The sequence below is a fragment of the Aquarana catesbeiana genome, linkage group LG01 (genome assembly GCF_042186555.1).
Source record: "Aquarana catesbeiana isolate 2022-GZ linkage group LG01, ASM4218655v1, whole genome shotgun sequence".
In the NCBI taxonomy this organism is placed as follows: Eukaryota; Metazoa; Chordata; class Amphibia; order Anura; family Ranidae; genus Aquarana; species Aquarana catesbeiana.
Genome location: NC_133324.1, coordinates 516,754,269 through 516,767,836, shown reverse-complemented (window position 1 = coordinate 516,767,836; position 13,568 = coordinate 516,754,269). Strand labels below are relative to the sequence as shown.

The following is a 13,568-nucleotide window of genomic DNA, read 5'->3' as shown; positions in this document are numbered from 1 at the left end:
ATGTTACAGCCTTATTCCAAAATGGATTAAATTCATTAATTTCCTCAAAATTCTACAAACAATACCGCATAATGACAATGTGAAAGAATATTGTTTGAAATCTTTGCAAGTTAAAAAAAAAAATAAAAAACAAAAAAAATCCCATGTACATAAGTATTCACAGCCTTTGGCATAGTTATATAGTTACATAGTTGGTAAGGTTGAAAAAAGGTCCAAGTCAACCTGTGTGTGTGTGTGCGCTTTTCTATCAATATTACATTGTATATCCCTGCATGTTGTGGTCGTTTAGGTGCCTATCTAATCGTTTTTTGAAATTATCTATGCTCCCTGCTGAAACCACTGCTTGTAGAAGAGAATTCCACATTCTTACCGCTCTTACTGTAAAAAACTCTCTACGCAGTTTCCGGTAAAATCGCTTTTCCTCTAATTTTAGTGAATGGCTGCGAGTCTTTTTAAATGCACTTTCGCGGAAAAGTTTAATCCCTATTGTGGGGTCACCAGTACGGTATTTGTACATTGAAATCATACCCCCTCTCAAGCGTCTCTTCTCCAGAGAGAATAAGTTCAGTGCTTGTAATCTTCCCTCATAACTAAGATCCTCCAAACCCTTTATTAGTTTTGTTACCCTTCTTTGTACTCGCTCCATTTCCAGTACATCCTTCCTGAGGACTGGTGCCACTGCCTAGAACTGGACAATTCCCTTTTTAATGCATGCCAATAATCTATTGGTTTTGCTTGCAGCAGCTTGGCATTGCATGCCGTTGCTGAGAGTGTCATCTACTAGGACCCCCAGGTCCTTTTCCATCTTAGATTCCCCCAGAGGTTCTCCCCCCAGTGTATGGATTGCATTCATGTTTTTGCCACCTAAATGCATTATTTTACATTTTTCTACAATAAACCTCATTTGCCATGCAGTTGTCCCACCCCATTAATTTGTTCAAATCTTCTTGCAAGGTTTCCACATTTTGCAGAGAAGCCATTGGCCTGCTTAGCTTAGTATCTTCCACAAATACTGAGATTGAGCTGTTTATCCCATTCTCCAGATCATTTATGAATAAATTAACCCCTTCCCGAACCAGCCGCTGCAGTTGTACTGCGGCAGGTTGGCTCACCTGGGCAAAACAACGTCACCTTACGTCGCTTGGCATTTTGACCACTAGGGACCACCGGAGTCGAAGTGAGTGCCCGATGGGCAGTAATCAGTGCATTTTTATAGCACTGATCGCTGTATAATTGTCACTGGTCCCAAAAAGTGTCAAAAGTGTCCGATCTGTCCGCCGCAATATCACAGTCCCGCTGATCACCGCTATTACTAGTAAAGAAAAAATAATAACAAAAATGCCATAAATCTATTCCCTATTTTGTAGACGCTACAACTTTTGCACAAACCAATCAATATACACTCATTGCGATTTTTTTTTTTTTTAAATCAAAAATATGTAGAAGAATACATATTGGCCTAAACTGAGGAAAAAATTTGGGGTATTTATTATAGCAAAAAGTAAAAGATATTGTGTTTTTGTCAAAATTGACACCCTTCTTTTGTTTATAGCGCAAAAAATAAAAACCGCAGAGGTGATCAAATACCATCAAAAGAAAGTTTGTATTTGTGGGAAAAAAAGGACGTCAATTTTGTTTGGGTACAGCGTCACGCAACCGCACAATCGTCAGTTAAATTGACGCAGTGCCATATCGCAAAAAAATGGCCTGGTCATTGAGCAGCCAAATCTTCCCGGGGCTGAAGTGGTTAAATAGGATTGGTCCCAGGACAGAACCCTGAGGGACCCCACTTTCCACACTGGACCATTTCAAGTACTCCCCATTTATCACTACCCTCTGAACTCGCCCTTGTAGCCAGTTTTTAATCCAGGTACTCACCCTTTGGTCCATGCCGACAGACCTTAGCTTGTATAGTAAACGTTTGTGGGGAACTGTATCAAATGCCTTTGTAAAAATCCAGATACACTACCGTCTATGGGCCTTCCTTTTTCTAGATGGCAACTCACCTCATAGAAGGTTAATAGATTTGTTTGGCAAGAACGATTTTTCATGAATCCATGCTGATTTCTGCCGATGATACCGTTTTCATTACTAAAATCTTGTATATAGTCCCTTAACATCCCTTCCAAGAGCTTGCATACTATTCATGTTAGGCTAACTGGTTTGTAGTTCCCCGGGCTATATCTTGGTCCTTTTTTAAAGATTGGAGAAAAGCCAGTGGAGCACAAATCAGCTGGTACCATACCAGTCAGTAGACTGTTCATAAAAATTAGGAACAACGGTCTGGCAATTACTTGACTGAGCTCCTTAAGGACCCTCGGGTGCAAGCCATCTGGTCCCAGTGACTTATTTGTGTTTTTCAAGTCTGTTTCTGATTTTAATCTCTGTTAACCATGGGGGTGCTTCCTGTGTTGTGTCATGAGGATAAACATTGCAGTTTTGGTTACTGAAGCCCCCTGTTTCCCTCATGAAGACTGAGGAGAAGAATACATTCAAAACCTTCGCCATCTCACCATCCTTTGTAACCAGAATCCCTTCATCATTCTTTATGGGGCCAATATTATCTGTCCTCCCTCTTTTACTATTTATGTACTTAATGAATTTCTTGAGATTTTTCTTACTCTTCTCCGATATGTGCCTTTTGTGTTCTATCTTAACCTCCCTGATTACACCCTTACATGTCTTATTGCATTCTTTGTACAGTTGGAATGCTGATGATGATCCCTCAGCCTTCTCCTTTGCTTTTTATATGAATTTTTACGTTGGCGTTAAGCCACCCAGGGCTTTTATTAGCTCTTTTAAATATATTACCCTTTGGGATGCACTGGCTAATATCCTTATTTAATATGCTCTTAAAGCACACCCATTTTTCCTCCGTGTTCTTTGTTCCTAGGATTTTATATCATTTAGTATCTTCTAGCAAGGAGCGTAGTTTCTGGAAGTTGGCTCTTTTGAAATTCAGTGTCTTTGTATTCCACTTATGTTTCCTATTTGTGTGATTTATGCTGAAACTAATTGACCTGGGATCGCTGTTTTCTAAGTTGCCCCATATTTCTTCATCCATGATCAAGTCTGTATTGTTAGTAATCAGTAGGTCTAGTAACGCATTGTTTCTATATAAGGTCCCACAGTTAACATTGCATGTCAGAGCACAAACCAAGCCAGTGGCCTCCATCATTCGTAAATGGAAGAAGATTGGAACTACCAGGACTCTTTCTAGAGTGGACCGTCCAGGCCAAACTGAGTGATCGGGGGAGAAGGGTCTTAGTCAGGGAGGTGACCAAGAACCCGATGGTCGCTCTGACAATGCTCCAGCATTTCTCTGTGGAAAGAGAAGAATCTTCCAGAAGAACAACTATCTGCAGCACTCCACCAATCAGGCCTGTATGGTAGAGTAGCCAGACAGAAACCACTCCTCAGTAAAAGGCACATGACAGCCTGTGTGGAATTTGCCAAAAGGCGCTCAAAGGACTCTCAGAGCATGAGAAACAAAATTCTCTGGTCTGAGGAAACAAAGATTGAACTCTTTGGCCTAAATGGCAAGTATCATGTCTAAAGGTAACCAGGCACTGCTCATCACCTGGCCAATACCATTCCTGCAGTGAAGCATGTTGGCGGCAGCATCATGCTGTGCGGATGTTTTCAGCGGCAGGAACTGGGAGACTAGTCAGGATCGAGGGAAAGATGAAAGCACAATGTACAGAGACATCCTTGATGAAAACCTGCTCCAGAGCGCTCTGGACCTCAGACTGGAGCGAAGGTTCATCTTCCAACAGGACAACGACCCTAAGCACACAGCCAAGATAACAAAGGCGTGGCTACGGGAAAACTCTGTGATTACATAGTTACATAGTTAGTCAGGTTGAAAAAAGACACAAGTCAAACTAGTTCAAACAAACAAAAAAAAAAATACAATCCCATATATACAATCCTATACCCACAGTTGATCCAGAGGAAGATGAAAAACCCCAGCAAAGCATAATTCAATTTGCTATAGCAGGGGAAAAAATTCCTTCCTGATTCCCCGAGAGGCAATCAAATTATCCCTGGATCAACTTTACATATAAATGTCAGTACCCAGTTATATTATGTACATTTAGGAAAGAATCCTAAAATCCTAAAGCAATATACTGAGCTTGCCAGAACCACCTCTGGAGGGAGTCTGTTCCACATTTTCACAGCTCTTACTGTGAAGAAACATTTCTGTATTTGGAGATTAAATCTTTTTTCCTCTAGACGTAAAGAGAGCCCCCTTGTTCTCTGTGATGACCTTAAAGTAAATAACTCAACACCAAGTTCACTATATGGACCACTTATGTATTTGTACATATTGTTTATATCCCCCTTAATCTCCTATGCTTGAGATGGAATAGATTAAACTCCTCTAATCTTTCCTCATAGCTGAGCTCCTCCATGCCTCTTATCTGTTTGGTTGCCCTTCTCTGCACGTTCTCAGTTCCCCGATATCCTTTTTCGAGAACTGGTGCCCAAAACTGAACTGCACATTCCAGATGAGGTCTTACTAATGATTTGTACAGGGGCAAAAATGATATCTCTCTCTCTGGAGTCCATGCCTCTCTTAATACAAGAAAGGACTTTGCTTGCTTTGGAAACCGCAGCTTGCTATTATTGAGCTTATGATCTACCAAAACCCCCATATCCTTCTCCACTACATACTCCCCCTAGTATGTATGATGCATGCATATTCTTAGTGATTGTCCTTGAGTGGCCCTGCCAGAGCCCAGACTTGAACCTGATTGAACATCTCTGGAGTGATCTGAAAATGGCTGTGAACCGACGCTCCCCATCCAACCTGATTTAGCTTTAGAGGTCCTGCAAAGAAGAATGGGAGAAACTGTCCAAAAATAGGTGTCCCAAGCTTGTAGCATCGTACTCAAAAAGACTTGAGGCTGTAATTGGTGCCAAAGGTGCTTCAACAAAAGTATTGAGCAAAGGCTGTGAATACTTATGTACATGTGATTTTTTTTTTTTTAATAAATTTGCAAGGATTTCAAACTAACTTCTGTCATTATGGGGTATGGTTTGTAGAATTTTGAGGAAAATAATGAGTTTAACCCATTTTGGAATAAGGCTGTAACATTACAAAATGTGAAAAAAAGTGAAGCGCTGTGAATACTTTCCGGATGCACTGTACACTCTATATTATGATGAGCAGCTTCTCAGAGGCTGTTTACCTGATGTTAGCGATGGCCTTCCATACTGATTATATCCATAATGATCTTCTTTGGATGTGACAACAGGAGTAAGTTCACTATTTCTTCTTTGTTCTTGTAATTCCCGATCTCTCTCTAATGTTTTGCGGATTTCTTCCTCAATCACAATAGAACGTGAAGGCCTCAGCCTCATATTGTATTTCAAACCGCCATTAGCAGATTCTGGTGCTTTCTCCATCTTATCATCCTTTTCCTCTTCAGCCTGACCTTCTTGTACGTGTATGCTCAACTTCGAAGGCTGAACTTGAAAATTCTGTTTTTGAACAAATGTTTCCTCTGACGTTTCCTGAGCTGTAGTGGTTTCAGTAGGTGACCATACATCTAGAATATTATCCATACTTAGCCTTCTGGTTCTGTAGGGGTTGAGTGGTGTTGGTTTCCACTTAGTTCTTATACTGTAGGGTAAAGGAGCATCAATGACTGTCAAATTCGTTGTCTCGTTTTCCTCCCCTGAGTCTCTCTGGTTTGTACTAGCTTGGATGTCAGCTATGATTTCCTTGGAGGTAGTTTTGGTTGTTGCTTTCTGTGGCTGAACCGGTATTTCATCTGGCAGCTCAAACAACTTTCTGCGCTCATCTAATTCTTGGGCATTTCCTTTATCATAAAGCCCAGCCACTTTTCCTTCATTTTTTAAATCAGCTTCCCTTTGCTCTTCTCTTTGAATTTCTCTTTGAAGGAAGAAGGCAGTGCGAGCTTTGTCTTTGTTCTTTTTGGACATCTGTTTTTCTAGGGAAACAGACAGCACTGGATTTTTTTGTATTTCTACTATCTCTTTTGATTCCACTGAATGCTGAATTCCCCTTTCTCTCCTTAAAGTTTCCTCTCTTTGCAACGCAAGACGGATTTCTCTTTCAATAGGAGTCTCATCACTGGGGTTTGGAATGTTGTCTTTCTCTTCTGATATCAACTGCGAAGTCTCAACTCTGTAGACTTCAGTTGACTCTTCCTGCTCTATACTATCTACAGAATCTAAAGAAAAATCTCTTAAGAACTGTTTACGAAGTAAACTGGCACTTCTTTCCCTACCAGTTGTTTCTTGGGTAACAGCACCTTTATTTTTATATGCTTTCATGTCCTGCTCCAATATGGAAGACTCTTGCAGCTTGGCAACATCTGAATTGCTGTCGTTTTCATATAGAGACATGGAAGAGAACCTAGGTGCTCTGTACTGGAGTCGAGGGGTTATAGGCAGACTGTTCCTCTTCTTTTCTAACATTACAAACTGCTGCCTGGCAGCTTCAAAATTGATCTGTTCCATGTCTACATCTGCTGTAGCTTGACCACCAGATGGTCCATTTACTTCTTTGTTTGTAAATGGGGAATCATTGCTGTCTTGTATGTTGATCAAATCTTGAGCGTCCAAGCTTTTACGCTGACCTTGCTTTTTGATAATGTCTTTTCTTTCCTGTTCAAGCTCCCATACTTTCTCTGGGGTAAACTGATGTGAACCTACCCTAGATTTTCCACCATCTTCATCATCACTGTCAACAAAGAGCTTGTTTGGACTAGTCTCTGAACGATGTGAACGTAGTTCAAAACGTTCCTCCTCCCTCAGCACTTTCAACTTACTATTTCGGTCTGGTGGGGGAATCCACACATCCTTCCTCTTATCTGCCACTTGGCTTTCTTCAGGTGTGGAATTAGTCAGATCTTCCCGGGAACCATCTATACTTCTGGATGAGGAGAGAGAAAAGATTGGGCTTCTGGTCACTCTGTCCATGGTTACGTCTGGAGCAGTGTTTGCCTCTTTATTAGTGGTATTTTGCCTTCGCTCTTCAGAAATATAAGTTATTTCTTCATCCGCATGAATGTTTGTTGTATGCACATTCAATTCCCTTTCATTTTGTGTTTCAGATGTTAGTTCTGTTAATTTGAATGTATTCTGTATGTCTTCATTGTTTTTCTGTAAATCTTCTTTATTTGAGTCAGTATTCAATGAACCAATAATTTGATACTGTGTTGAGATTTCTGCTATAGTCTGAGTAGTGTCATACTCATTTCCATAAACTTTGGATAACTCAGATTCTGGTTGGTTCGAGCTTCCTTCTTCACCACTAACTGACACCTAATGTAGAAAAACAAAGATAAATACACTGGTAAAATCATTTTTTGCAATTGTAAAGTTTGTTTTAACTTTTTATTTATTTTGAAATAATAGAAAACAATGCAATTGCCAATAGCAAATGGCAGTGTAACAAACAACATCTAGATGTTGATGATGCATGAATTTCAAGACAGTGGACAATAATATAGACATTATATAATGCATGCAGTAAAGTTGTTGGAACAAGAGAAGTGTCTAAAGTCTTTTAATATACAGTGCCTTGAAAAAGTATTCGTACCCCTTGACATTTTCCACATTTTGTCATGTTACAACCAAAAACATAAATGTATTTTATCTGAATTCTATGCGATAGACCAACACAAAGTGGCACACAATTGTGAAGTGGAAGGAAAATGATAAATGGTTTTCCAAATGTTTTACAACTAAATAACTGAAAAGTGTGGCGTACATTTGTATTCAGCCCCCTTTACTCTGATACCGCTAACTAAAATCTAGTGGAACCAATTGCCTTTAAAAGTCACCTTATTAGTAAATAGAGTCCACCTGTGTGTAATTTAATCTCAGTATAAATACAGCTGTTCTGTGATTCCCTCAGAGGTTTGTTAGAGAACCTCAGTGAACAAACAGCATCATGAAGGCCAAGGACCACACCAGACAGGTCAGGAATAAAGTTGTGGAGAAGTTTAAAGCAGGGTTAGGTTATAAAAAAAAATATCCCACGCTTTGAAAATCTCACGGAGCACTGTTCAATCCATCATCCGAAAATAGAAAGAGTATGGCACAACTGCAAACCTACCAAGACATAGCTGTTCACCTAAAATGACAGGCCGGGCAAGGAGAGCACAATTTTCAGATATTTATTTGTAAAACATTTTGAAAACCATTTATCATTTTCCTTTTACCTCACAATTATGTGCCACATTGTGTTGGCCTATCACATAAAATCCCAATAAAACACATTTACGTTTTTTGATTGTAACATGACAAAATGTGGAAAAATTTCAAGGGGTAGGAAAACTTTTTCAAGTCACTATACATGCACATGTACATACTAAGATGATGTATTCTAAAGATGAATGTCAATGGAGTATATATTGCAGCTTACTAGTTCTTGGTGTGGTGGCTGCTTTTGTTTTCTTTCACCAAGCTTCTTTTGCTTTTTTTCACCTAGTGACTACAAATAACACACTTTCTGGCCCTGGGTGGCTATGTCACTCCTCCACTGTATCTCTGGAAGAAGTCATGGTTGTCATTAAACCAACAATTGTCCCAGACAGAGAGGGGACCAAGAAAAGATGGGGCTCAAAAAAAGGGCAACACAAAATATATAATTATGGTATTAAAAAGTATTTATTGTGGTACAAAAAATATAATACATGTGGATAAGAGTATAGACCGGTGGCTATACTGCCCTGGGTAAAAAGATTGGTCTGTCACATAGGGTCGACCAATACAAACACGGACTGGGGGGACACTACAACATGTAGACAAGGGCAGACAAACAGACGTCCGGATGTCAAGGCAATTGATGTCAGCTCAGCCTGCTATAGTGTAAAGTATTCAGCAATGCTGAGTAAGGTTATGAGCTGACATCAATCCCCCAGGGGGCGGCTCGAGCCTGGAGTGGCAGGGAAATGGGAAGAAGGGGAGGGGAGGGCCCGAGAAGGGAAAAAGGTCATTAGGCTGCTCTTTTATGGACTACAAATGCGTCTGTATCTCTTCATCTCTTTGACATGGGGGGCAGAGCAATTAGTAGTTTACAGAAGATATGTAGGGAGATATTCTACTGTGCAGCTCAAAGGAAGTGACAAGGAAACTGCATTTCTGGCAACAACAGGTGTTTTCTGTATTTGCTGAAAATGTTCCTAGCTTGAAAAAAAAAAAAAAAAAAAAGATGAATGCAGCCCCCACAGCTTTAGTTATCCTTTAATATACACACAATGAAGAGCCAAACAATCAACTAGACTGATAATATATTAGGGGAGGAAATGGGCAGGGGTGGGGGAATCTCTCTCTGTTAGTAGCAGTGAATAACAAAGGCTACTGCTTGACATATAATTAAAAGGGTGCCATTAATTATTGCCATGGAGACCAGGTGATGGTATAGATGTGCAGGGAGGAGCGTGTTCCAACTGTGCTGTGAGATATTTCATGTTTTGGATGTTGTAAATACATTAATTTAAATCTGAATTGGATGACCCAGCTGGGTGCCTCCACTTCAGAGCTATTAAAGCGGAGTTCCACCCAAAAATGGAACTTCCGCTTTAAGTACTTGTGACCCCTGACATGCCACAATTTTTTTTGGGGGGGGGCAGATACCTATTTTTCACAGGTACCCAGCTCCCACGTCCTCTCCAGCCGCCACGGCGCAGAGCGGAAGTTCACCTCTCCCCCCTCCCTCCCTGCAATCTTCTGGGACACGTCACAGGTTCCAGAAGATTGCCCGGCCATTCACAACGCGCAGTGTGGCTCGCGCATGTGCAGAGCAAAATATTACAGCGCACACATGCAAAAAAGACATTTACCTCCAGCAGGGCTAGTTTAAAACACCTAGACAATCTAAAAAATGTTAGCAAAAAATTTTTTGCATGTGTGCGCTGTAATATTTTGCTCTGCTGTATGGTCTTATGGCTGCACCAGCTTTAATGCATCTTTTAGGGTGTGCCCCCCAAATATCTTGTTCGCGCATGTGCAGGGCGCGCCCGGCTGTGCAGCCACAGCCTGGAGCCCACACTTGCAATACCGGCGCCAAAGAGAGGAGGCCGAAAGAAGCGAGGTCTCCGGGTCAGCCGTATCGCTGGACAGTGGGACAGGTAGTGTCTGTTTATTCAAAGTCAGCAGCTACACTTTTTGTAGCTGCTGACTTTTAAATGGGTGGAACTCCGCTTTAAGTGTCTGAAAGAGGTCAGAATATGATTCACAAATTTAATAGAGCATCTAGGTAGATAACTTATGGGTACTTCTTAAAGATTTTTATATTTTTTTTTTCCAAGTTAAGTGCAGCCAAAAAAGGGTAGTATGGCACAATCCAAAGGTGACAATTCAGGAATATTTAATAAAGACACAAAGTACCATTACAGTCGAGGGTTATGGTGCAAAGAGAACACAGTGACAACTGCTGAGGATTACAAATACATTTGAGATTGTGAAGCTTTTAGGTGTGGTGTATAAACAGTCGGGAGGAATAGTAGTGCCTAAGAAGTTGGATATTATGGTAAAAATATCTGACCAAAATGTTCAAATTGCTGGGCAAGTTTAGTGTAGTTGGGCGCCTAGGTCCATGTAGCCCCTAATGCATGTGGGCATGTATGCGGGGAACAAGGATAAATCTTTCTAACAGAGCCCTGGATAGCAATAAACCTGATAGACTTTCAAAATCTCTCCTACTCTATCCAAAGCTAGAAAAAAGTTTTTGGTTTGACATACGCTTTATAGACACCCTGGGGTTTATTTACCAAAGGCAAGTAGGCTGTCCAAATTGCAAGAGAAGTTGCACTTGCTTGCGAATTTTCCCCCAAGCTTAGTGAATGAGGTGAAGCTTCCTCTTTGAACCTATCATTCAATCACGTGCAAGCAACAATGCGGTTTGTTTTTTCTTAAGTTTTCTTGCATGTGATCAGGTATATTTTTGCAAAATATAACTAAACCACATTAACTAAGCTTTGGGTCTAATTCCTTTGCAAAGTGAATAGCCTATTTGCCTTTAGTCCTTTAATAATCAACCCCCCTTTTAACAACCACCAGTAAGATTACTGGTAAAACCACAGAAAAATCAAGTATATTTCTTACATGCTTAATTGCAGTGTTTTTACTTTCCATAAATTATTTTTCATTCTGAGGTATTATAGTATTACCACTTTATTCAGCCAAGGAATTATTTAGGCTTGCAAGTGACTACCATTTTGTAATGGTAGGGTAATATAATTTATCTTGTCATAAATTCCTTAACAATGACCAAAGTACCTACTATATGTAAACTAGCTTTACACACCCTCATTTTAAATTGTTTTATTTTTACATAGTTAATTATTACTGTGCATCCAAATGGTAAGAATATGTATCTCTAAGTCTAATAAATTCCTTACAAATGATCAAAGTACCTACTACATTCAAAGTTCAGAGACAGACCCTTTTTTAAATTATTTTATTTTTAGATGGTTAATTATTACTTTGCATCCAAATGATATGAAGATATATATACTATACTATATATAACTGATATATATCTTGTTGATAACAATATCAAACATAGAGCTATTGACCTTATCATAGTCCAGGATTTCAACAATCACGATGTAGCACCCTGATGTTTAGGCAGGGCTGCTATCAAATTTAGTTTAGTTTTTCCCAGGCGATAGTTGCCTTGGCCTGTTGTTAGGAGATCAATTCATTTCTCCCTAATTCTGGCATTGCTGCATGTTTCTATTCTGTCACCAGGTGGCATTGTAGCTGGTGACATTAGATAAGACAAGGGCATAGCAAGGATAGATTAGGAATGAATGGCGTGCTTCAGCCAATGGGCAGGGATTTTCTTGGGTCCCTTGGCCTACTGGGAGAGCCTATTTATTTGGGTGGAGTCAGGTGATTGGGGTTCTGTGCCACCCGGACGGCTGTCTGGGTGTACGTGTGTTGCAGTGCCCCGGGCTGCTAGGCCAGAAACCTAAGGCCTATCCCAGGGACATCTGGCTGCTAGGCTGTCTGAGGGCCTATCCAGAAGCAGAAAAAGCAGCAAAAGCTTGGGACTGCGAGCTTGTACTCCAACCAAAAGTAACAAATCAGATGGCCAGGGAACCAGTCGCGGTCAGAGGTAGAGGGGAAGCTCTCACCACTAAGGGACCATCCACCTACCGGAGACCATTGTGAGTAAGCTGAGGCCAGTACCAGAGCAGGAGGAGGATACGTGCTGACGTCACCACACTGTCTCGCTAGGAGGACGGGTTTTGTTTGCAGCCGTCCGGCTCTGCTGTTTATGCGCGATTTTACTTTTTTAAGTGTAAGTGCAATACTTATATTTTTTAATAAACACTGTTTAAGGCAATATTATGCTATGGTTGGTCTTCTCTCCTTATGGATGGCTGAGGTACTGAGCTTTTTTGTCTGAGTCGAACGGCGCCTGGAGCGTTTGGAGAATTCATGCAGTTATCCAATCAAAGCTTGCCAGACAATCTTCCATACAAGCAAAGGCCTTGGCTGGGCTATAGCCATCTGCCTGGTTTTGCTTGACAGCTGGTAAGCAAGATTTTCTTAAGGTGTTAGCACATTTTGTTGATCAAGCTCACTTTGGTGTCTGTTTTGGATCATAATTGAACTGTCATTTCATCATACATTTTTTACTTACAAGGAATTGTTTGGATTTACCTTAAAGCAGCGCAGCTTCTTCTTTCCAGTACCAGAGCAGACTTCCCACCAGCCAGGGGCGGTGAAGAAGTGGGAAAACTTCAGAAACTTCCAAGTCAGGGACTCAGATGGACAGCAGAGGTGACGCTTGTGGAGCATCAGTGAGTGCCAAGCCAGGGACATAACGTGTCAGCAGGGGTTAAGCTTGAGGAGTATCTGTGAGTGCCAAGCCACGGACCCAGTTGGGAAGCGGGGGTGACGCTTGAGGAAGATACTGAGTGCTAAAGTGGAAGAGCTCGGGGGTTCCAGTGGTTAGTCTACTGAGAGAGACTGGGAGCTTAATGAATGAAGACCCACAGTGAGTGAGTCTGGGGAAAGCTGAGAACTGTTAATGTTGCAAATAGTTGAATACAATTGTCATTAGTAACAGCTACAAGAATGTTGCCATAGGAGACAGTAGTCCTAACTACACAGAAGTGGTGTCCGGCTGGAGGCCTTCATCTGTATAGTTGTCTACCTATAGAAGTCTCGGAATCTGCTAATTATCTTTGCATCTACCTAAGGGTGTCCTGGCCCTAACCCTCTCTCCTACAGTTCTGTTTAAGAGACAATGAATATCTTTGCATTCAAAAAGTGTCTGGTGCCCACCTGTACATCTTGCATTACACCCACCATGCCTTGTAACACACGCTACATTGAAGGATGTCAGCTCTCCCTAGCTCTGGAGGTCACTATTAGGCCTAAAGAGGCCTGGGACTTTGCTACAACTAAATCACTACAAACAATAAAGAAAAGCAATAGGGGATAATTTATTATAACAAAATGAGCTCTGTCACTCACAACCATAATTTGCTTAAGAAGCATAAAAATCTTATAGGGGCCTAAGCAGCCCATAGAATACGCAATTTTCTTTCCTACCATCACTGGTGGAA

The 13,568-nt window shown here is 40.9% G+C and overlaps 1 protein-coding gene across 3 annotated transcripts in view; it reads right to left on the bottom strand.

Moving 5' to 3' along the window:
• MISP (mitotic spindle positioning) overlaps positions 1-13,568 on the bottom strand; it is a 245,276-nt gene that overhangs the window by 75,785 nt on the left and 155,923 nt on the right. For all 3 annotated transcript variants that reach the window (XM_073594048.1, XM_073594047.1, XM_073594049.1), the window contains one exon: positions 5,196-7,299. In XM_073594048.1, the coding sequence (XP_073450149.1) occupies positions 5,196-7,299 (2,104 nt within the window). The remainder of the gene's footprint in view (positions 1-5,195; positions 7,300-13,568) is intronic.